The 24,938-nt window shown below is 42.1% G+C and overlaps 1 protein-coding gene across 1 annotated transcript in view; it reads left to right on the forward strand.

Moving 5' to 3' along the window:
• kcnq1.2 (potassium voltage-gated channel, KQT-like subfamily, member 1.2) overlaps positions 1–24,938 on the forward strand; it is a 153,897-nt gene that overhangs the window by 83,131 nt on the left and 45,828 nt on the right. The window contains exons 15-18 of the mRNA XM_041038396.1: positions 13,221–13,296; positions 14,281–14,375; positions 15,469–15,509; positions 16,517–16,578. Of these exons, the coding sequence (XP_040894330.1) occupies positions 13,221–13,296; positions 14,281–14,375; positions 15,469–15,509; positions 16,517–16,578 (274 nt within the window). The remainder of the gene's footprint in view (positions 1–13,220; positions 13,297–14,280; positions 14,376–15,468; positions 15,510–16,516; positions 16,579–24,938) is intronic.

Consider the following 24,938-nt stretch of genomic DNA (forward strand, 5'->3'; position numbering starts at 1 on the left):
TCGCTATACCCCACCTTGGGCCTGGACCCACTTGGCCTCCAGTGAGGAGAGAAGAAAGTGAAATAGGAGCAGTGAAGGAGAAAATAGAGGGAAGAGAGGGTGTACAGTATTTTTTTGTAGGGAGAGGATGTGAAGAATAAAAAAATAAAAAATGAAACTGTGTGTGGCTGAGGAGTGTGCTGCGAGCTTTCAGTATGAGTGTTCGGTTCTGTGTGTAAGTTTCTATGTGACTAAAAGAGAAACATAATCACATTCATTCACGTCATGCTTGAACTGTGACTATTAAGACGTCTTTGCAGAAATTAGTGGACAATTCAGATATTAACACGCTTCCAAAGCTGCAGTATGATTGCAATAGAATTTAACAGAAACCAGCAAACATGAGATTCACTGAATAAATAACCCATTCAATCTCTTTAATCTATATGGTCATCCTCAAGTTATCCTCAATGCTGCCAGTGCACACTTCCTCTGCACTGGCAGCATTAGAAAAGCAGAGATTTCAGGGGTACTAGTGGGTACTCCCAGCTAATAACATTTCATTTAGTGGAGTCTCAGTAGTGCTTCTGCTCTTTGCTCCCTAACTTATACCCATCCGCTCCCTTCAATGCCACTCACATGTGCTCTGGCATCGCTCCGGGGCCTGGGGGTGGTGGAAGATGGGGAGGAGGAGGAGAGGGTGGGTGTGTGGAGCAGGCGGACTCCTTTAGCTCCTCTTCCCTTCCCTCTTTCAGACCTGTCAGGCAGGCGGCCAGGGAGTAATGTGGAAATGTGGCTGGCTGGCGTCGACTTGATTAAGTCTGCGCACGTGTCTCTGCAGAGAGGAGACCCCAGGCTTAATCACCCCTAGCCCTGACACTCTCCTCCTCCTCTTCTGCTCCCCCTGTCTCTCTCTCTCTTTTTCTCTCCATATCTCTTTTTTCTTTCTTTTTCTCTGTCCTTCTCCTCGGCTGCCTCTCCCTCTCACTCCTCCCATTCTAAAGCTGAAGGCAGGATTTTTTTTTCTTCTCTGCCCTTTTTTTGCTGATTTTCGTTTTTCAGTGCTTTTTTTCTCCCCTGCCCTCCTCGCTCCCTGTGTGTAACTGACTTTTCTTTTGTTTGTGAAGCCCTTCTTTCACTCTCTTTATCTTGCACTCTTTCTCCCACTGCCCTTTCTCTCGCTCTCTCCCTTTTCTTGCACCACTCCCCCCAACCCCTTTCTTTCTCTGTTGTTTCTATGTGCATGTGTTTGAGGCAGTCTTTGTGTGCGTATGTGTATCCTTATCTGTGAGAGGAGCGTTGAATACACATATGAGCTTTTGTGTGTGTTGTATGTGAGGTTCTGTTTCCCATAGTGCACTTGTGGGCACCATGCAGAGGTGGACAAGCTCCACTCTTGACAGCTCCAGGCTACCTCACCTCCTGTACGGAGAGGATTTCATCTATAAAATGTCCTCCCTCCTGGACTGGCTTCAGGCCAACTAAAGCATATACAGATCTCTGCTTTAAGGTCCTGCACAGCCAGTCACAGGCTGGGTCATCTACTGAGCTTTTGCATTTACCTATGAACATTCTTATTTGTTGAATTCCCATTGAGTTGAAATGCAGTAATGTCACAGGATGGCTTAGGTTTAGGCAGATTGTAGTTTATGATTAAAATGATCAGAACAGAATGACTTTTTATCTTTAAGGAAATATTGAACACAACAGTACATTTCTACTCTTCAAACACAGAGTAGTGATGTGGGAAGAGCTGCAGGTTCTGGATATATTTTCTGCACTGTACAAATTTCACATCCTCCAAAATATCAGCATGGAAGGCACCTGGCTAATTTAAGTACTGTTATGTTCATAAGTTATAAACATTTCATCTTTTTTCTGTCACTGTGCCATGGCATATGGCTGTTAATGCTGTGGAAACACAAGCCTCACTGGCCTTTGCTGTGGTGTACATGTACAGCCAAAGTCACAAATCAGAGCTGTAACAAATTCAAAATACTGACTTCATTTAAGTTTGTACCTGGGATCATTTTTCCCCCTTTTTTTATGTTTCTGAGTCAGATTTTTAAAAAATATATCAATCCCCCCTCCCCCCCATTAATTATTTTTTTTGTATTGATGATTCGATACAAAATTGATTTTGTGACCATCTCTGTCTTGAAAGTTCCTCAACTTGTCCCATTGTCTGCACAAGAAATACAGAGGACTTTTTATTTCTGGAGCTTGACTGCCTGACCTCACTCCTCTCATTTCACCAGGTTCAGTAGGTGTGGGCGCACAAACACTTACAGTATAAACTGTGGATGCTTACTGTACTGCAGTAATGACAATGGCAGCATTCAAAATTTCAGTTATTCCAATCTTCTCCACACTCTCTAACTTTGAAGTGGTGATCCAGTATAGCATTTTGTGTCAGCAAATAAAAAGCTGGAAATGATAACATTTCCAAAGTTATTATTATCCAAGGTATATTTATTTTGCCTGTTAAAGTTTGGAAATTTGGAGGTCAGTGGCAAGCTGTGAGTGACAGTTTGTTTTCGGGAGTGGGTGGGAGGGGGGCACACGAGGCAGTCCTAAGCCAAGATGGCACAGCACAGTGGGCTTTCCAAAAGCAACATGCCCAGTCATCATTTTACTCACACACACAGAGATAGACAAGGCCCTGTGCATTTTGCCAAGAGGGCCTTTGCCATGCTTATACACACACACACACACACACACACACAGACCCTGATGCCTGCACCTTCAGCCATGCTACCTACCTCTGCAGTGAGTCAGCAGGCCAGCGTGGCAGCGGCAGCACCAGCAGATGCAGATGCAGGGCCTTTGCTCCATCCATCACATGCTGTCGTTATCCCAGTGTGCTAAATGATTCTATTAGCACGTCACGCTGGCCCCTCAAAGCTCCCACTGTTCCCACCTCCACAATGTGGTTCCAGCAATCCAACCCTTGCGTTGATAATTTGCCCTGAAAAATTGGCCGGGGACAAGCATCCAATTATGGCTTTGCACCCCGTTCCCAGCACCTCGTTTCAGATAACTGCTCTCATAACCGAGCTCTTTGAAAACAGGATGAATCCTGTGCTACTTCTTCTTCTCCTTCTTCCCTCCTTTTCTTATTTGGGCCGTTTTAATCCTCTCTGTTTTTTCTTCCCCATCCCTCGTGGTCTCCAACTTTTTCTGTTTGATGTAAACATTGCTGACACAGTCACTCAGTGTTGTATCACTCCAAAGTTAGGTGAAGCATGCTGACAGATAGCAGCCGATCTCAAGTTAGTTTAGTATTATGACAAATAAATGCCTCTGAGCTTCAGCCTGTCATTTAATGCTCTGGGCTCTGAGCCAGCGTGTCTGTTTTTCCTGTCTGTCAGTGTGGAATAGTGTTGGAAGTCATTTTTCATCATGTTCATTACCCTGGCTTGCAGACTGCATCATGTTATTAGGTCACTGTTGTTAAAATCATGGTAGTATTACATCAGTTACAATGAATTGTGCATGTCCTTGCAAGATTCTCTGTCTCATATTTGTGTGTTAACATTTGGCTAAGTGACTATTAACTGTTATCAGAAAACAACATATATATTGTTTAGTTTTATCATACAGGCTTATAAAGTGAACACTCAGTTCAGTGTGTTCTGTTTTGAAGGTTGGCAGCCACTCCTGTTTTCAGCATTGTCCCAAATGTTCTGGCTCTTGTTTATTCTCCCACTCAAATTAGAATTCATGTCTTTCGGAGCGCAGTCTCAAGAGCAGCAGATCTGGCTGCTCACTGTCGTAGAGCTTGGAAAAATAATGCAAGTATCACCCAAAATGATTTTTAAACCATGTGGGAACTATATTCAAACAGCTTTCGAACATGTTCAAAGTGTAGGCAAATGCAAGTGATGTACTTCTAACTTGATGTCAGAAGGGGTTCTACATGTTCATACTCACAGAACACAGTGTAAATGAAATGACTCAAATGCTGAAATGACAGGGCCAGGTTTTACCGCAAGATAACATCAACAACAATACTGCCCTGGGGCCTCAAACAGTATTCAGATGTTGTTGAAACAGCTGACCAACAGCGCTCAGAGCAGTGATGATACGAGAATAAAGTGTTCAGCCAAAAGTGTGTAATTTTTAGAGCAGCTTAAGAGCAGTGATACAAGCCCATAATTCACCCTGACACACTCCCCTCTCACATCTCATCTCACCAGAGAACATTAGGAGGGTCAATTTGACCAATCATAGACCCTGCAGCACCCACCGAGCCCTCTGATCATCTTTCACCTCCTCCTGTGCCTGTGAACTCTCAGTGTACAGTCATCTGATCCCACTATAGCAGCAAGCAAGAAGCAGTTCCTGACCTGGGCTGCTTACACACTCAGAGAGGTGGGGTCATAGCCTGTAGTCAGCCTTTTAAATGGAACAGTGTTCCTCATTTTGTTCCCTTGCTCTCTATGCGCATAAACATAGAAGAACTGATATGGACCGTCATTTGTTCCAGTCATACGACACCACACTGTGCTCAGCTTATCCTGCCGAAAACTTAAATTTGACCCTTGACTGTTTGACTGTATTTAGTCAAGCAGAAAAAGAGAGAAAAGACAGACTCCTTTTTCTCTTTGTTTAGATATAAGAAATCTTAAACCTTGAATTGCTGATTGTGTCAAATTGAAAAAGTAGGTCAAAAATATAAATAATAGCTGTGAATATAGTATACCAATGTAAGGGTGATCTGTTAGCTCAGTGGTTAATGATATAACTTTAAAAATAACATAAAATGCAGATTTGATTCATGCCTCTTTGTCTGAATCCATTTGTTCACCCAGTTTCACCAGGTGTTATCGGTGTATAGGCCTAATGATTATATAGTCAGGCTTGTCTGTTGCTGTCTTATTTAATTTTTATTGTTCTGGGATTTTAGGAGGTCAGAACCTAAGACTTGCATGATCTTGCTCTTAAGACTAAAGTCAAGTCTTAGAGCCTTAGAGTAGAGCCTTAAATAAACCAAGTCTCATAGAAGTCAGATCCAAAGTCAAATGTCAAGACCCTGATTTCCTTCACACAAATCTCACCTGAATCCAGATTTTAAGTTGTAAGTACCCAAGTGAGGGTGCAAGGGTACAATTTAATAATATAACGCACAGAAATTCTATCATACTGAGTGGAGAGAGAGTTTGAAAGTGTCAGCCGTTTTTAGCTTTCCTATCTGTCTGCCTACCTGCCTGTCTCTCTGCCTGTGTCTGAACTGTTGGTGTAATAACTGTCCAGGCAGGGACAGACGTGGAGACAGAGGCCATGTTCTAATTGTGCGGTGGACCAGGAGCGGAAGCTATTAAAGCAAGTCAGCCAAGACATTCTGAGCCTCATCTGCTGCCATAAATCCCTCCTCTTCACTACAACTTACTACTGTTAACGCTACCTCTCCCTCCACCACGTGATCTCTCTCTTTCTCTAGACAGTCTCTCTTCTTTCTAATCACTCTGGCACTTTCTCTTCTTCTCTTTTCTTACTCCCAGTTTCAGCACAATGTTACTTTATTATCTTTGCAGGCTGATGCACAGAAAGTGAAGAAACTAGAATTTGAGCAGGTTGAAATATGGGAAGAAATGAGTGTGAGTTACAGAGGAGTGTATTTACTCTTATTAGCTCACCTCATATGTTTTATTACTGTGCAAACAAATGGAAACCAAAATAAACCAGAGAGAAATAGAGACTGATGGGGTTGTTCAGTGGAGGACTTGATACCACTATTTTTGAAAGAAGCTTGCAGCATTGTGTTTGGCCAATCGTCTCAGCTATATCTCTTATCTGAAGTCCTCTCCTCTCCCGACTCACACTGGATATGCATCATTCTCTCATTGGCCTTACTTTCTAAAAACCACGAAACATACTGAGATGGCTTTCTCACTTTCTCTCATTTACAAACACACACACAGCAAATACTAGTTTGCCATTAGGGAGGCCAACAAGGCCTCCCATAGCTGAAAGCAGGAACAAAAAGGCTGACCACTGTAGAAAGGCCTAATTAAACAGCAGTCTTTAATGTCAGTCAACCCCCCACTGTAGCCCCAACCACACATGAATGAAAGAATAATGCTCTTTTGAAAAGGAGCACAGTTTTATAATCTGAACCCATTGGCTTATGAAAGGGAAGCCCCTTAGCTAAGAAGGCCCACAGGTCACCCTCCATCTCTTCCTTTCTCTCTCTTTTTCATTCCCTGTTCTCTCTTCTCCTCTATTTCTTCTTTGTCCTCCTGCTGGGTCCATAGCCAGGGTTAAGCCAGTCTGAACATGGGCAGGTCTGTGACCGCCACCTCCAGCAGGCTCTCGCTCCCTCAAGGACGAGGTGGTGCTAATAGTCACTGGACATACACACACACACACAGCACAACACACATGAACAGCCATGTGTGTTGGCATGACCAACCACTGGGCTCATGTGCTTGGATTATCGGAGTGCTATGAAAGAGAAACAGCCAATTTAATCCAAAGATGGTGGCTGTAGTGGGACTAAGAGCAGAGAGGAGGGGGGTGGGCTCACGAGCCTCAATGCCAGGGGTTATCCCAGAAAATAACTGGGGAAAAAAATTCAAGGGTCCAGTGTGCAGCCCCCCCCCCCCCCCCCCCCCCAAAAAAAACCTCCCCACCCCACCCAGGAGAGGGGACCCCCCGACTAACAGCAATAAATAGATTCTTTCTCTAACACGCCTAATCCTGCTAAACAGCAACAAATCCTATTAGGCCATGAATTATAAATCCTTCTTCACCACCTTAGCCCCCCTCCCCCACTGGAGAAATCCAATCGCCCTCCTGTCTACAGAACATGCACGCGCATACCCACACACATGAAAACACACTACATCTCAAGAATGTTGATCTTAACACGGAGGGACAGTAAATTTGTTGGATGTCCATGCCTTGGTATGTATGTCTATGTATGTGCTTCTTTGCTTTCAGTTACACTGGATGCTGGTGCATGCGGATTTGTGTGTGTGGCCCTTTGCAAGACTTAATGCTCCCCACTTGTCATACTCGACCAAATCAGTCAACCAGGCTTTAAATAGATGCACCAAAGCATGTGCAAGCAAAGATACTTTCATAGACACCTAGCCCAGAAATTAAAATGCTTGTAAAAGTAAACATTTGGGCTAAGTAATGCCCCCAATAAGAATCAGTATGCCTTTACACATTAGTCCTGTTATATATTACTTGTAATCTTCAAATATTAGGCCACTCAGTTGTACACAGCTTGATCTGCATGAGCTTACAAGTGACTGCCTTAAAAAATAGAACTTGTTGGCACCTTATAGAGCAAAGGGAAAACATCAAACTACTGTATGTATAACCCACATACAACTCTAGGCCCATAGCATGCATTGGACGGATCAAAGATGTCAAGGTGCAGTACATAGAATGTTCCCATCCAGGGAGAGAAAATCGCTGCTTTTCTGGACAGTTGACATGTGATGTCTCTGAGAAATAGGACAGTGGCTTATTCCAACTAGTTGATGCAGTGGCAATGTGTGTTAAGAGTGTGTGCTGGATGTGTGAAAATCAGTTGTGGTAAGAGGTGGGTGTGAATGTTTCGGAAAGTTACAGAAATGGTTGAACACAACCCCCCACCAATCCAAAGTAGAAAAGTTGTAGGGGAGAGGCTTTCTGAAGCTCTTTGAACAATTTTAAGAGCATTTCTATTGGAGTATACTGGCCACCTAAGAGTCTTGGCTCTATGAGGCGCTAATGCTCATTATAAAGTAAACTAAACTGTTAGAGAGATAAACAGTGTTAGGAACATTAAGATTTTGAACTGATGATGGTGCTAGACAAAAGTTGCTAAAACATTTTAGTGTGAAGTAAAGTGGTTGCCTGACCAACCAACTGATTGACATTTCCATCTCAGTGCTGTAAGCGTGGCTAAAAAAAAGGCACCAGAGAAGAAACACAAAATCAAAAATCTACTCTGACTAACATGCCCACTTTAGTGACACACCTTAGGCTGAACATCTAGACCAGAAGGGCTGGAACCAAATAGGGGGTCATTAACCCCAAATCTGCCCAACTCTCTAATCAGGCTCCCTTTGAAGAACAGTTACAGCCACATCCACCTCTTTAGGCTACACCTTAGGTGTGGAACATTAACCCTCAGACCCTGAATTAGCCTGGCTGCATCTATGAGGTAGCTATTGACCCAACCTTTTTTTTTCCTTCCTATTTTTATTTTATTTATTTATTTACTTATTGGCCCAATTTGTTGAAGAACATATCTTCAGGGGACCGACTGTAGGATTCACTGGTGTATCAAATGAATATTTAAAGTGTATTACAATATACAGAAATAAAATATATATTTTATGCTAGAACCTATGGGAATTTTTGTCTTGTGGTCTTCATACTCTCACAAAATGCGTTTTTCCCACGGCTGTAGTTTTTCATTTTCTCGGGCTGTCTAACTGGAAACCTCCTTGCCCAAATCTTTTAGTTAATTTGGCAGTTAGAGTTGTGTCAAGAAGAGTTCACCAGTCATTAGTGTACTTGTTAGAAGCGCGCTCCTCTCCAATCTTCTCTCCGTGTGGTGGGAAAAAGCTGTGTCTGTCTCTGTTCTCCTCAAATAATGACAGGTTGTGAGACTTGCTGTCATTAACATTATACGTTGGAGGGACTTTTCTGAGGTCACAGGGATGGAGGAGTTATTTTCATTGGTGGGATTCTTACACAAGCGTCTTCACTTTTATTCACATATACCTTTAGATTTATGTGGTGACTCTGTGTGTGTGTGTGTGTGTGTGTGTGTGTGTGTGTGTGTGTGTGTGTGTGTGTGTGTGTGTGTGTGTGTGTGTGTGTCTGTGTCTGTGTGTCTGTGTGTGCGCGGGTGTCTTCTCAATACTGTTTGTCAAAGTCAGGACAAAAACATTGATCAGATATTGTGGGCTACACTGTGGAAGAGAATGTGTGACAGAGATGTTTGTAACAGAAATACAGGAGGTGATGGTGATCGCAAATCTTCTGTATCTCTGGCCTCTCTCACTTGTTTTTTCCCTCGCTCTGTGGCCACACACATCAAACATGGCACGCTCTCTCTGTTCTCTCTTTGTCATCAGCTCTTAATGGGCACTGGGCTTTGATGTGGCTTGGTTGCTGCTATTGTCTCCAGCATGTCTTGATCAGTGTCCATTGATCTGGGAATGAGGGACATGAAAACAACTAGGGGCAGACACATGGGAAGCTGGGAAACTATTGTATAAGAAGCCATATTTAACCAGCTGCGTCTTGCTGCATGCCATGCTGTTGAGTCTTTAAGGTTCTGCATATGTCAAGTTCCATCTTAAGATGAAAGGAAATGCAAATAAATAACAGTGACATTTTGATAAAAACTCATGGTGCCAGACAGTGAAATTGCAATGAATTTGCAATCATAAAACAATGATTTGATCAGCATTAACAACTAACATTTACAGTAAGAGTTTCTGCTGAGTTTCAACAAAGTGACTTGCCTGTGTCTTACTCCGGACACGATGTTACAATACACTTTTATTGTTTGCCAACTGAACGAACGCATTTTTGCCATTTTCTGATTGTTTCAGTATTTCAGGGTGGACAAGAATACTTACAAAAACAACCTGGACACACCAGTGGAAACACGTTCTCTTCACATACAAAAGGCATGTTCACATTTAGTTAGTTTATCACAGATATATCCTGGGAAACTGGTATGTCAGTGGGAGATTTCTTGCGTTAGAAGTCATCAAAACCTATTCATTTAAAATCACTGAATGGTGAAAGTTGGCTGTTGTGATATAGTATCTTAGCTGTACACCCTTATAATCCTTACCACGGCACCCTCTGGCATGCCATCACTTTTAGATCAAACATGCCTGAAAGAATGTAGTCGTCTTATCCCTGCAAAGATATGATAAAGGAATGTCTGTTTTTGAGGAGAACAGAAGAAGAGCACATCTCTTTGATGGACCAAAGCACCAGTCATAAAGCTTATCTCACACTCTCACACAAACATGCACACGCACACAGGTCAGCAGTCTTGCTGGGCTCTGACCATAGCACATTGATGTCTGAGGGTGCTTTCTTCTGACTGACTCCAAGGTTATTGCAGCGCACCATGGAAGCACAGGATATTTGACGGTCCCCTGCCAAAGAAAGAGCAGAGGGGGCGGGCAGTGAAGGAGAGTTGCCATTGACAACTCTGAGATCTCCAAAGTGACCATTTGAAAATGAAAAAAGAGAAAACTTATTAAGGAGAAGGGTTCAGGGGAGGCCATGGGGCTAAACCTGTCAGAGCCTTTCAAGAGAGGGACAAGAGCAGTTCATGACTCCATCAAGTATAGCTTGTACATGACTTGTACGGCTGACCTAATGAAGAACAGTGAGTCTGCTGAGAAGAGCTAGAAGTTGGGGTTTAATCCGTAGAAGAAAGAATATACACACAACCAGCCTTCCCACTACAGAATGAATCATACAGCGCAGGACAATGGAAAGAATATTGAAGTCGTCGTGGGTGAGATCTGAGCTGTGCTGACTCAAGAGGAGTACCCAGGATACACTGCATATCAAATCTTCTGCACACATGAAAAATAAACACAAAGAGGAGAAAGACAGAAGGGGAGGCAGAAGGAGATGAGTAAGAAGCAGAGTCAGACACTCTGGCAAGTGTTTGAAGGGCAGCATCAGCAGAGAGATGTGGGAATTACATTCCTTCAGTTCCTATGTGCCAAATGTTTAATGGGGGGAAAAGAAATTCCTTCTCCTCATCGACGATGGAGAGCAAGGAGGTCGGGGGGTGGACTTTTTTTTTTTTTTTCTCAAAACAGGGCCTCACTCTCTTTGTTTGGTATTGTTTGTGTGCATTTCCTCCTATAGCTTGGGCAGGCTTTGCATGGAGGGCAGGAAAAAAGACAGCAGCCCGACAGTCTTTGATGTTCAGGTTTTATGGTCCCATGTCAACTTATTGTCTGTTAAGTTCTTTTGTTGTTCCTCTGCCTAATTAAGACCTCAGAGCGACTTGTTGACTCCACAAAGACCCTTGTTTGGGGAGGGGGAGGGTGGTGTATGTGTTTCTGTGTGTCAAGGGTGTGTGTGCATGAGGGTGTGTCTGCTTTGACTGACTGAAACATAGCTTGAGAGACGTGCTCAAAACAACACACACATGCATTACCCCCTACATACAAAAGCATAGGCTTTGACACAAGAATGGGGGCATTCATTTTGTGTTTGAGAGCCTTTTAAGTGGAGAACTTATCTCTAGCTGCAGTCACGCTCAAAGTACCAGCAAAGAGCACTTTGCTCACACATATGCAAACATGCAGTGCATTCTGAAAATTCGTTTGTGCATATCATTACTACACAGTATATAAACTCCAGACAAGTGTTTGGCCCTAGCAATAATTAAAGTATTTCCACCAAACCCATTTTTCTTTCACTTGTATTTGCAGTAGCACCTTATTGTTTTCCATTCCCGGTTCATTTCTGTCATCTTCCTCTGGATCTGTCCAGCAAGAATCTGATGACGTCAGTTTGCTGTAAATCCACCTTCTCAGCAGATACGCTGCGCGCAGACACACACGCACCGTCTCGTGGCTTACCAGCTTAACTTTGATGTCTGTGATACCAGCAGATGGCTGAAAGGTCACCTGTCTCTGAGACATGCTCGACATGAAATAGAAGACAGGGAGGGAAATGGGCACAAGACCAGGGAGCAAGGGAAAGTCCTGCTCACTCAGAAGACAGGAGCTGTTTTTACTATATATTTTCATTCAAAGAAATGCATAATACTGCATACTGTGTGCTTTATCTCACTTTGTGTTGGAACAAAGTCTGAAACAATACGTTAATAAACATGTAAGGGTCCTTCAGCATTTTAATGTATTAAAACTATAAAGGTGAACTAGTACTTGACAGAATGAAAGGGAGCTGTGAATGCTGATGTATTGGACCACAGCCCCTCTGAGCTCTTGCACTGATTCATACACTTCTGACCCCTGAAACTGATTGTGCTTAGTCTAACTCATCCATACACACACACTTTGAAGATTATCTTCCTAGAAAAAATGGGTTTGACTCAGTGTTTAGGCCTTTCCGAGCTGATTCATGGGACAGAAAACCTGATGATAGACTTCAGGTTTCAGAGCTCCCCAACATTAGCAGTGGACTCACAAGTGCAGCTGTTTGTCATTGCCGATGGAGTCGTAAGGAATTCCTAAAAGCCATATATTCATATATCGGTATGTAATAAATACTTACTTAAACAACAAACACATTTTATAGTGTCATTAATATATAATGTTTTTGTAGCTTCCTCCGTGCCCTTGAAAATGTAAAACAACAGTATGTTGTTCTCAAATTCACATGACAATTTGACAGCCCTTTAACTGCTGGGGTCCTGGGAGTTTTGGAACCTAAAACCAGGGTAACTGCCTGGATAAGATTAAGAAACCCTCTCTTACGTTATTAGATGTGATTTTTTTTTTTTTTTGTGCTTTGTATGTTTTCGTGTGGCTGTGACAAATACACACAGTCTATATCTGAACTCCAGGTATTTGCATATTTTTCAATCACTCGCTCCAGTGAAATCCGGTCATTCAACACATTTTCACTCATAGCATACATCATACAAACATGCTTCTGTCACATATGGCACCAAAGGACATTTTTCATCATCTTCTGACAAATAAACCAAAGGAGCACCAGTGCACAGCACACAGAGTGCCTCCTTGACAAAACAAACACAAGTGCACACTATGATATGCAAGTATGAGTTTGTTTCTGTTGTTTGCATCCAGTGGTTTTTGTTTTAGTGTTTAGCTCCTTACCAGTGGGTTTCCCTTTGTGTTGACACAGATGTGCTGCTTTGAGCTGAGGGGACGTGTACTTTGGGCTCCTCTTAATGCAAACTGAGTCTGGTTTTCTTCTGTTTCACTTTGCACCAGGTTGCAGATTTATAGTTGTGACTGATAAGGCTGGAACAGGTAGAGAGTGGGGCCTAATCTGTGCTGACACACATTGTTAGAGGTTAAATGTATATTTTTGTGTACATGGATGCATACCTGTTCTGTTAATGTATGTGTGTTTGATCCTTGAATGCAGCAAGGGCCAATTAGACTAGACATGGGGCATGCAGCCCCCTTTGTTTTTTTTTCCCTTACAAAACAAACCACTTCACAATTTACCGCAAGGAAACATCTGTAGGCTTAACCATCAAGTGTTTTTCTTTTAGACTAAATCATTCTCCCTTTCTGTCACAGGTTGTCCCATGCCCAGAGATCAGCGGTAAAAGTTCTTCGCAGAATGCAGTACTTTGTGGCCAGGAGGAAATTTCAGGTAAGCAAAAGGAAATCCAGAGGAGAGAGAAACACCACAGAGTTAAAGAGAGCAAGGGAGGAGGAGACACGGAAATAAAGAGAGAGACAGGTTCAGAGTGAGAGAAGTGTGTTGTGTGTGTGTGTGTGTAGTGTGTGTAGTGTGTGTGTGCGGTTATACAGGAAGAGCAGGGGGAGCCCCAAAGGCATATATCAGCTGCAGCGCTGCTGTGCATGTGTATGTGTGTGTTTGCGTGTAAATGCCTGGAACTTGCACCTGCATGTCTTCTTTGTGCTTCAGTTCAGGCGTAGTATCATGGGAAATCTACTAACCTGTCTCTGGGGCTACAGTAGGAATTCACTTACTGTACCGCACACACGAACACACACAAAAAATACACTTACACACACATACACAAAGCAGGCCACGGCCTTGCACAGCACTCAAGTCAGCAGAAATCTGCGAAAAAAAAATTGTGCAGTAAAATACTTCAGTTAAAAAAAACATAATCATGTTTGAGATACTTTGGCCATCATTTTCATGCTACATGTTATTGCAGAATGGTTCCTATATTGTTACCGTCTCCAAGTGTTCTATATGTTTTCAATTATGGCCTAAGTGATCTCAGCTGCAGAGGCTATACTTTGTGTATAGCATGGAAACCCTAAAGAGTTCACTGGGTTCTTTCTGATGCTGCTTGTATCAACGTCACACTAAACAAAGCTGTGAAAGGACCCTAACACGATTGCTTTCTACATGACCATGCACTTGTCAGTGCACACACACAGACACACACACACATATACACACACACAAACACACGCAATGAGTTAACAATGAACCCTTTGCACCCAAGGGGGTTGGGGATGTTTTCGGGGACCAAGCAACAGAGGCAATGGTTGACAATGGCTTTTGTGTCCTTCTGTGTGTGTGTGTTTGTGTTTTGTGTTTTTGTATTTACGTGTGCGTGTGCGTGTGTGTGTGTGTGCACTCACGGATTCACAGCAAGCACGGAAACCCTATGACGTGCGAGATGTGATCGAGCAGTATTCCCAGGGTCACCTCAACATGATGGTCCGCATCAAGGAGCTTCAGAGAAGGTGACGTCTTTGATCTTGTTTCATTCCCTTTCTTCTTCACTTTCTGTCTCCAACTTGTGTCATTGGATTTAAATGTTATTTTTTTTCCCCACACATTCTTTTTCACCATTTTGTTGGATTCCACCTCATAGTCACGAGAAGAAAGAATAAGTCAGAATGCAAAACATACTGTATCTTCTCATATTAAAACAAAATGGATAAAGTGAAATCTTCAGTCTTTATTTGCCCGTGTTGTCTTACTCCATTTATTCCAACCGGTGTAAAGTGTTGCATTCTACCGTGTACATTTGTATTTCTTTTTGTTTTGCATTCAACTAAGCTGTACAGCCATCATGGTCAACTGAGCTGGATTATGAAGACAGCAGGAAGAGAAATGGCCCCGTTACAAATTTCTCTATTGAACTTACAGTGATTTTGCAACTCTTAACAGTTTCTGTCAGTTGGACCTTTTATCATACTCTTTCACTCTCTTACTGTTCTTACTGTTCATCTGACAGATAGGAGCCTCGCTGGTGCCTGATTTGTTACACCTTGTTGTACTTAGTTGAGCTGTAATGAAGTCCAGTCCTCACAAAAGTAAAACCTTTTGTCCTGTTCCCAAAAGTTTTCTCTGCTTTTTTAAGTAAGTTTCTTTCTTCACAACACTCTCCCATGAAGGAGGGCTGTTAGATAATAAATTAGGTCAAAGCTTATGTAAGTGTGTCACCTCGACCTCATTACACCTTTCGAGGTAATTCAGCTGAACCATGGTAATGCACTGTGAAATCTTTAAACCATGTATCAGTAAATCAACAAAAGATTGATTGATTAAATTTATATGAAAAGCATTGGTTATAACATAAAACCCAACTGCTGACAGATCTTTTTATAAGAATGAAAAAGCTTTATAATGCAACTTGAAATTTAACAGAAAACACAAGAAAAAAGACGACAGCACAGAACAGGCCACATTTGACTTTTGATTTGTTTAGTTTTATTGGCACTGCACTAAATTGGCTTATATTATTTTACTGTTTGGTTCGTGAGCTGGGATAAAGTGCTGGCCAGTGTTTTTACCTCTCCAATGTCTAATTTCTTCTGTCTCTTCCCTCAGGCTGGACGGCACACTGGGGAAGCCAGGAATGTTTCTTCCAGGTAAATACACAGCCAACACAACAGTCTACATCTGATAGACAGCCATCACTCCTCACTCCATCTGCGTGTTTATAACTCACACATACACGAGCTGTGCCAGACTAAATACAAGAGAGGTCCCTGTGTGTGTGTGCATATGTGTCTGTTTGGATGTGGGTATGTTTACGTGTGCTGCTTGTTTTGCTGTGCATATGGGTGTGTATGCACATGTGTGGATACTTCAGAGCATGTACATTTGTTTTGATAGATCATAGTGAAAATCAGAATGGTACTGACCCACATTAGTGAAATTATATGGGTCTTGTTATAAGTCGCAATTAATGTTAACTATTATTGGTGAATTTGTGAACTTGATAAATTGCTTGTGAAATGGACATTATTAATGATCGGGTTATAGAGCTCTTAATTACTGCCTGCATCTCCAATTTGTTCAACAGTTAAAACAGGTCTGCTGTTGTCCCCATAGTGCCACTTTTTCGTGGGAGATATTTTAATTTGTCAAAGCAGGAAAAGCACAGGTGGAACTAATAACATTAATGACGGTTACATTCCATTTAGGCATACCAGTGCTGAGGCTCTGGTATTGTGCATGCTCACTGTTGTGGTTTAATGTGCCTCTTAATGGAACAGAGCTGTTGTTAATGTTATTATTGATCACAGTGCTTTCTTAGCTTTGAGACGTCAAAATGTCTGCCATGATAAGGGTCTGTGTCCCAGAGGTTTTACTCTGAGGAAGGGATATGCTCTGAAATTACTGTGATGCTAATGCAGATCCAGGGATACACAGTAGTGGAGGGTAAGCCTAGCTAAATTCAGTGAGCATACATTAAGTGTGACGAAATGCACTTTTCTGCATGTGTTTTCAGGTCCTTGCGATTACCACCAAAAAATTCAGTAGTAAATTCTTATCATCAAGGCAAATGTATTTATATTAGCACTGAACATTTGTATGGGTTTATATTCAGTATGTTTGATTTGCTTTTTTTTTTTCTTTTTCCATTCCTCAGGAAAAGGAGAAGATAAAGAATACCCAACTATTGGAGCACGACTGATCAGGCTGGAAGATAAGGTAGGCGCACTCCTGCTGCTGCTGCTGCTGCTGCTGCTGTGGTGTGTGTGTGTGTTCTGTGAAAGAGATAATATGATTAGATTACCCATAGTGTTCGTGAGCAGAAGTATGTGTGTGGCTGCGTAACTATGTGTTTGTGTGTGTGGGTGTGATTCTGCCTGCTCGTGTCTCTGTTATCAGATGAACGCGTGTGGTAGAATCTTTTGATATGGCCATGTTGTGGCTGGGTTCAGTCAATCTGTGCCAACGTCAAACATACACCTCTCTTTTCTCGGCCTTGTCATCTGTTCAAGCTTTTATGTTGAACTTACATTTTTGTTCATTCTATTTTTTTTCTTTTTTTTCTTATTATTATTCGGGGCTGGGTAATTGTGATAATTTTCCACGCTAGCCCTTCTCTTTTCCTGTCATTCTAGATCGGTTAATTGGTGACAATTCTTGGATGTTTATGTTTCCATAAGGGAATTTTAGAGTACTGTTGGCATTAGTACGGCTAAAGAGAAAAGTCTTTATGCAGTGAGGCATAGCCAAAAGGCAACAGCTGTGTTATGAAGCCCTCGGGTATAACTAGGCGTGTCCTCTCTCATAGAGGAACAGTCACAAGGTGATGCCAGCATGATGCCGACTTTGCTGTCAGTGTGATGCCAAGATAGATATTTCCCCTGTAGAGACGGTTGCACCAGTTGGACTACTGTGTGAATCCGTCTGTCTTCCCGTCTATCTGTCTCTATGTCTTTCCATGTGGAAATCATAGGGTATGAAATGTGTTTGTTAGTTTTGGTGTGTGGCTACATCTGTTGTCTGTTTGTCTGACTGGTGGCATCGCTAGAAAGCAAAATTATGTCTGTGGATTTGGAAAGGTTTGGAGATGCGTTTGTGCACTCGAGCATGTTTTTTTTTTTTTTTTGTTTTTCATGAAAGTGTTATTTAAAATGGAATAATAACCTTATAGTCATGTTGTTCTTGCATCATAGAGTAAATGAAAAACTCCTGTACAATAGAACAATGCATTCTGCAGTCACTTCTTTCCTATTCAAGTCAGCCAGCTCAGGATTTCCCCCACTTTGCCTTAACATTTACCTTCCCATCTCTGCGCGCTCATCAACACTGATATTCTCTAATGTTTGCATGCATTTGCTGCTCTCAGATCCCTTTGTTACAGAGAGAGGAGTAATGATCTTGAACCAATGTACGCTCTGAGCCTAAAGACCTCCCTCAGTGATTGAGTTCCGGCCCATTTGCTCTGGGCTACATGTTGTGATCGTAATCTCTTGATTGGAAACATAAACCTGCGTTCAGTAGTGCCTCTCCTACCTACGACGCTTATTCTCTCTCTCTTTCTCTTTCAGTCTCTCTCTTTTTTTTTCCTCTTTCACTTCTTGTCTCTGCCCACGCTGCCTTGACATAGGGGCAAAATAAAACTGAGAGGTGGATAATTGGGAAACAAATCAGTGGAACCCTACTGATGCAGGCTGCTTTCCCTCCTGAACAATGTGGAACCAATCACCGCTCCCCTAATCAGAGCTACAGTCACATTCACTGCTGCAACAAGCAAATTCTCAGAGTGGAACAGAGGAGTTCCAACAGAAACTTGTGACACACAGAGACGCCCGTCCTTCATAATCACTGTTTTCCTAGACCCAGTGCCCGCCCCCTTCCCGTCTTTCCTTTCTGGTCGTGTGAATTTTCTTGTTTTGATGCTTCAGACGGACCAGCACACCTGTTGTATGGAAAAGGGGGCTTCCTTTATCCCTCAGGCAGCAGGTGGATGAACCCGTTGACCCTAGTTACTTGGTACATTCCCTAGTCCTCCTCCAGATGGACCTGTACCTTTAAGCTCCAGTAGCACTTGTTAGATATTATTGTCTGCTCTAGATAAACTTAATATGTAAGCTTTATGTTTCTGGAAGGTGATGATTTTATAATTACACTCATAGTATAATCCCTTTAATTGAAAACATTGAAAACAGCTCTTTTCATGAAAATCCTTACTTTTTTTTTTTTAATTTGTGTTGCTGCAACAACATAATACATCATCCAAACATAACGCTCAAGCTATAAGCTCAAGATGTTTAATGAGATAAAATACACAGTGAATGAAGTTTGTTGTTGTAGTGTTCAAATGGTTAGTGTCCTTGAGTTGAGCTGCATCCACATGCATGTGAATGTCACTTTTGTTTGTCTCGCGTCGCTGAGTGTGTTTCATAACATTGTGTAATTTCTGAGTTGCGTCACCTCTTGCATGTTGTTCATAATAGTAAACCTAATCACGCACAAAGCAAAACCCCGGTGTCACAGTTGAATCACCTCTGAATAGGATCTTTCCCAACAGCCCTGAGGAATTATTCATCAACTCTGTGCCATAGTGTGTGTGTGTGTGTGTGTGTGTGTATAAGAGTGTGTTCCTGTGCCTTTTTCAGTGCTCACTGGCCTCCAGCTACAAATTCCCACTTTTTACTCCCATTTCCCTGTAAAACACCCGACATCGACCACTCTGACTGCGCTTTACGCAGCTGACTGACTGAGACAGAATCATTTTCCTGTCCAACTATTGTCAGCACATCACTTGTGGATGAATTTATCTTCAGTGGGGTGAAGGAGGCTCCGGCATTGTGTGTCCTGTAAAGGGTCAGACAGTGATTTATCACACTCACACAAAGACACATATAGATCTACACACACATACACTCACACACACAGTTGAGTTGATTAATCACCAATGTGTCTAACCTCACACTCTTAAGATTGAATTCTCCAGAAGCGACTTGGAAACGAAGATGGATGGCACTCTGTGACAGTGTGTTATCTTTCTGTCAGACACACTCAATGAAAAATACCCAAACGACAAGCTCAAACAGTGGCCAGTGTCTCTGAGCTTCAGCGTGGCCTTTCAGAAAGGAGCTCACTGCATGCTTTCAGATGAAGTCAGCCCACTGCTTGTGGTAAATCTCTCCCAGTTTTATAGGAACAGGATTTTTTCTCATAGCAATAGACAGAAAGGGCAGTGAAATTACAACAATGTGCTTTCACATAGCCTGTAAATGCCTGTCTGAAAAACAAGCTTGTGCTTTTTTAGTCTGATCCTATTTTTTTTTTTTCCAGCGATTTAACAGCATTGTGAAGTGTTGTGCAGCCTAGAGCGACCCAGCAACTTTAAACTGAAATTAGTGTGTAGAGCCGAAGGGAGCAGCCTTTAATTATGTAGGAAGAGAAATTTGTTTTGTTCAAGTTTGAAAACTTTACATAAGGTTGAAAAAATATTAGTCTACACTAAGCCTTTTTAAAGGTCAAATTTTGTGACTTTCTTGCATTAAATAATTAAGTTATTAAACTTGGTTCAACTAAACTAATTTATGATTTAATAACTTACTAAAATAAGTCATTCAGTCATAAATTTGTTATTCAAATACATTTTGAAATATGAAAAACATTTTTGAAAGGACTTTATCAAGACTGCAGAAGTTATCTATTAAAAGATAAAACGTACAAACATTTAATGTAACTTTAAATGCAAATTAAAGTTAATTGAAGTTTGTCACTGATACCCTCAAATCTAAGTCTGTTAAAACTGTCTACATTTTTAATTTGCTAATTGTTGCATTATCATTTACTTATCTGGACTTAACACCACATAAAGGTTTAAAGAATATTTTCTGAAATAAGTATTTTGCCTGATATAGCTTGCTATAGCTTAACTTTAAAACAAAAAAATAAAAATACTTTTTCAATATGAGGAAAAAAGTCATGGGACAGCAGCAAGGGTGCAATAATTCACTTTTTTCACATTCAATATTTAGTTCTCCATGATATAGTCATAATAGTAGCATTCAGTTGCATTTGGAAATCGCAGAAAGTTGGTGGGTGTAGTGTAAAACCATCAGCAGTGTCTAGTGAGGAAAACGTCTTCTAATGTGTCCTCCAGACCTGCACAGACATGTCTCTGCTCAACACATCATTATTTGTGTTGCGTTAAGTACACTACATGGACCATAGATCACACTCACTCTGTGGTTAACTTCACTCCGCTGTATTAGGGCAAATATACTGTGCTGTGTGTGTCACGCTTATATCATGTGCATTAGCACCGGGCGTACACAGAAGAATGCCATGCCCTGACCTTAATAGCATCTCAATTAGGTAAGTATGCTGTAAATTACAGCAAGGCCAAATACTGGGAATACTTGAGGGCCGAGACAGAGTGTTGTGTTTGTTAGGAGTCCATCTGTAAGGCATTTAGGGCCCCTCGTCTCTAAAAGCATGGCTTTGAGGGGGGCAGGAGTGTGTGTGTATATGAGTGTGTGTGTGTATGAATGTGTGTTTAGACTGGTCCAATCCAGACCCAGTGGAGGGCTTTAGAGATGAGGGGCTGGTAAACACACGCACACAAATACATATTTATGCATTAGACCATATACAAAAATACAAGTGGATATCCAGACACATAAATATACAAATGCAGTCTCACACACACAGACGGACGTGCACACACTGCTGTCCATTCAGCGGTGCCTCAGCTCGACTCTCAGCGGTGCTACAGCAAACAGGAACAGCTTCATTATCTCTTCTGCCAGTACAGGATGGGTTGGAGACTGAACAGATGGGCGGGGGTAACAGACGAGGAAAATGCATTTCAAGCCTTAAATCTATAAATGATTTGCAGTGTGCATCAATATAAACATATCATATCCAGTCCTGTTTTCCTCAGTTTTGGATATCGGCCACTAGAACAAGTTAAGCCCACTTCAGTAGGAACTGTAATCCCTTTTTAGGGCCTGGGGTGTTGTCTGTGGCTAAAATTCTGATGTTATTTTCTCTATAAAAATGTGTAATTTTACAGTCACAACAAGATTAATGCAAAAGAACCAAGGGCTAGAGGAAATATTTATTTTTAACTGAAAGTAATACTGTAATATGATAAACAGCATGTCATAGACCACATACAGAGATATAGAAGTTTTTTTAAAGAGATTTTTAAAGTCTTGGACTTGAAAGATGCTTCAGCAAGGTTCCTACTGTTCCTATGTCACACTCAATTGAATATACTTTTTTCAGCCCAATGGAAGCATTCAAAGGATTTAAAGCTACAGTAGACAGTCTTTTCCTGTCATAAATAGAAGGGGGAATTGACTATCTGCATATACATATGTATAATTTTGCTGGTATCCTGCAGTGCACACTCATGTCTACCAAATTGCTGTGTAAAAAGTAATTAAAGAGAAAAACAGTAAGAAGTTAATTGCTCACTGTTATTATGGAAAAAAAATTTTTTGTTTTTTTTGAGACAAATGTATTTTATTCTTGTTAACAGTGCAGGTTTGATTATTATTCCATCATAAGCTCTTCTCAGCTAGAGTGGTCACCCTGCTCCCACCTCCTTCCCTCCCTCTGGGTCACTGGTGTCACTCTGTTCATTCTTCCACTTCTCTGCATGTTCCTCAGCTCTTTCCATGTTCTCTGTAATTAGAGTGGTGGTCACAGTGACCCACTGTCTGTCCTTTCCCTGCCCTTCTGCTAGAAAGGGTGAATCTGCTGCCATCCCACCTCCCCTTGTCCAGCAGTCTCTATCTTTCTAGTCCTCTGTTCTGTCTCTCTCTCTGTTTTCCTGTACAGACAGCAGTCTGTCTCTCTCTAAACTCCCCTTTGCTCCTATTCCCAGCACCTCTCTGCCCTACGAGCACCCTGTCTGTTGTTGTGCTGTGTTTTGATATATGTGTGTATTTGGCCGCAGTGTGCTCAGCAGGGAGCCGGACTGACCGGGCCGGTCTAAACAAAGAGAGGAAACTTGGCAAAGGAAACACATACACACACACACACACACGCACACACACACAAATCCTGGAACACAGGGCTTCAGTGCAGTGGCCGTATTCCTAACTGCCCTTTGCTGCAGACGAGAACATACAGAATCTCCCTGCATGTCTGGACTTGGCCTTCGATTGCTGCAGCACACAACAACCATCACAGCTACTGGTTTCCTAGTTTTCCTTTTTTGATTAAATCTAGAATTCTGCATAGGCTTCTTTGTACTGCCACTGATTACACAAGTCTCTGGATAAAAGATGTAGATCTGTGCAAATATGCTTGTGCAGCATATTATATTTTTATCCCCTCAATGTCATCTCGACATTGACAGGAAAAATGTAGTCATCCTAAAAGGGAAGTTTTCTATTCACTGTCTGCCTGCCACTAGGAGGTCAGGGGTCATTATCCTCTACAGAACAGCACCCCCTGCAGCTGAGAGGCTTTCAGTGTTTTGCTCACAAATATTTCAGCGGGGAGGAAAAGCATTAGGCCCCATCAGGACTGACATTAGTAATGTGTCAAAAATGCAACCCCATTCATGTCAATGAGACTGTGCTGGTAAAGCAGGGCCCCAGACCTGGAGGACTCCAGCAAAGAAAGAAGGGTCGTTGAACAAAATCCTGGCTTAAGTTATGCTACAGCGCTGTTTAACATTATCTGGTAACACAATGTGTAGTCCACCTAAATATGTGCAAGCGTAGTAGTCCGGGTAGCATACCCTCTAACATGAAAAGTGTTATTCTGCTGCTTACTTCACATTCATCAAGGCAATGGAAACTTCCCAGAGTAGTAAAATCCTTTCACATAGGATTATAAGTTATTGTGCAGGGTTTTGCTGAATGATATACCTGCAAAAAATCCAATATTGTATTTCAGCTTCTTATTGGTACCTGTTGCAACATGGCCACACCAATGCTAGCCCTTGTGGTTTTTGTTTTTTTTGCTATTTTTGTACTTACTCCTGATCCAGCAACCTTCCTTTGACTCTCTATACCACCCTTCTTCACCAAGCTGAACTGGTCTTTCTCACGTCGACACTTCCCACCACTGATGTGGTATCTTTATAGCGTGAACTCGATAGCATGCAACGAGTGGTGTGCTGCTGGGAGTTAGATAGCGCACCAGGAGCGGTGTGCTGTTTGTAGTGCAGCCCAGCAGTAAATCGTGTTTCGGCAGTGTGCTGGGGATGCAGCCCCTGGCAGCTCCCAGGCGGCCTTTGGCTCTGGTTCCCTTCTCTTAGCGCCACTCTCTAATTTCAGAGCCGGGACCCTGCCTACTACTGTGTCTTTACCGCATTCCCACAAACCAGAGACGGACAGTCTGCCTGCATGTCTGGCTGCGTGCTCTCCATCTCACAGTCTCTCTCACTTTCTATCTCTCTCTGCTTTTGTCTCTCTCTATCACCCTTTTGCTCTCACTCCCTGTTTTTTGCCTGCTGTCACAAACTCTCTTTTTCTGTGGCTCCTGGTCTCTCATTCCCAGAGCTTGCCCCTTTGCCTTTCCTCTGTCTCTGTCTGGGTCTGTGCCTTCAGGATTATAGGTCTGCAGTCTCACTCACAGCATCTAAATCATGTTGTACACTGCCACTGTCTCTCGTCAGTTCTCTCCTCTCTCTCTCTTACTCCTAGTCTCTCTCTGCATCTCTCTAGCACCCACTGTGGGCTTGCATGTTGGCTGTAAATACCCATGCTACATTTCCATTTTAATTGCCCAAGTTTCGCAGGGCCTTGGGATATATTTTTTGCACATATATTTTATTGTCTTGGCCAAATGCCCCCACTACTTCTAGTTGGGCCTGACCACTAATATACTCCTACATGGACCAGTTCATTATCAGCAGGGAGGTGTGAGCTTATTTAAGAAGGTTATGAAGGGGTCAATATACAGTTCATGAAACAGGGGTCTGTGTTTTATTGGGACCTGTAGTTTTACTAATACACAGTGCTAAGTAGCCCTGGTGCCACCGTACTTCTGAGTGCTATTAAATCAGTCTAGTGCATGGAACAGTAAACCAGCTGTGCATGATGCCAAGCTGTGTAAATTACTCCAGAGACTATGAGTGTAAATGTCACTGCTGTTAAGTCAAGCTGGTACCTGGGGAACATATAATGGGCATTATGCGCATATGTATAATACTGAATATATGCCTGTACTGTGTGTGTGCTCGTTTCATACAGATATGCATCTCTTCTGTTCAACCAACGTGTACCCATAAACATCCATAAACCTGAAAAATAAAAGCTGTTGTGAGTGAAACATTAATTTAGCTTATCATAATCTGTTTGGCGAGGTTCCCATCATGCTGACTAGCAGAAATGCTTAGTCAGATACTTAGTTGTGAAGTAGTAGGGGTTGGGGTTAGGGTTACAAAATCTTGCTTAGGGCCCCCGTTTGGCTGGGGGCGGCCCTGGCAATACAAGCAATAGATGTTGAGAACTTTCACTGTAGTGAATGCCAACCTCATGGTAGCACTAGAGGAGAGGTCAGGAGGTCACCAAAGTCAACAGACTTTCATCCTTTGGGGACATGAATGTTTGTAAAAAAAAAAAAAAAAAAAA

This window comes from Toxotes jaculatrix, chromosome 5 (genome assembly GCF_017976425.1).
Source record: "Toxotes jaculatrix isolate fToxJac2 chromosome 5, fToxJac2.pri, whole genome shotgun sequence".
Lineage (NCBI taxonomy): Eukaryota > Metazoa > Chordata > Actinopteri > Toxotidae > Toxotes > Toxotes jaculatrix.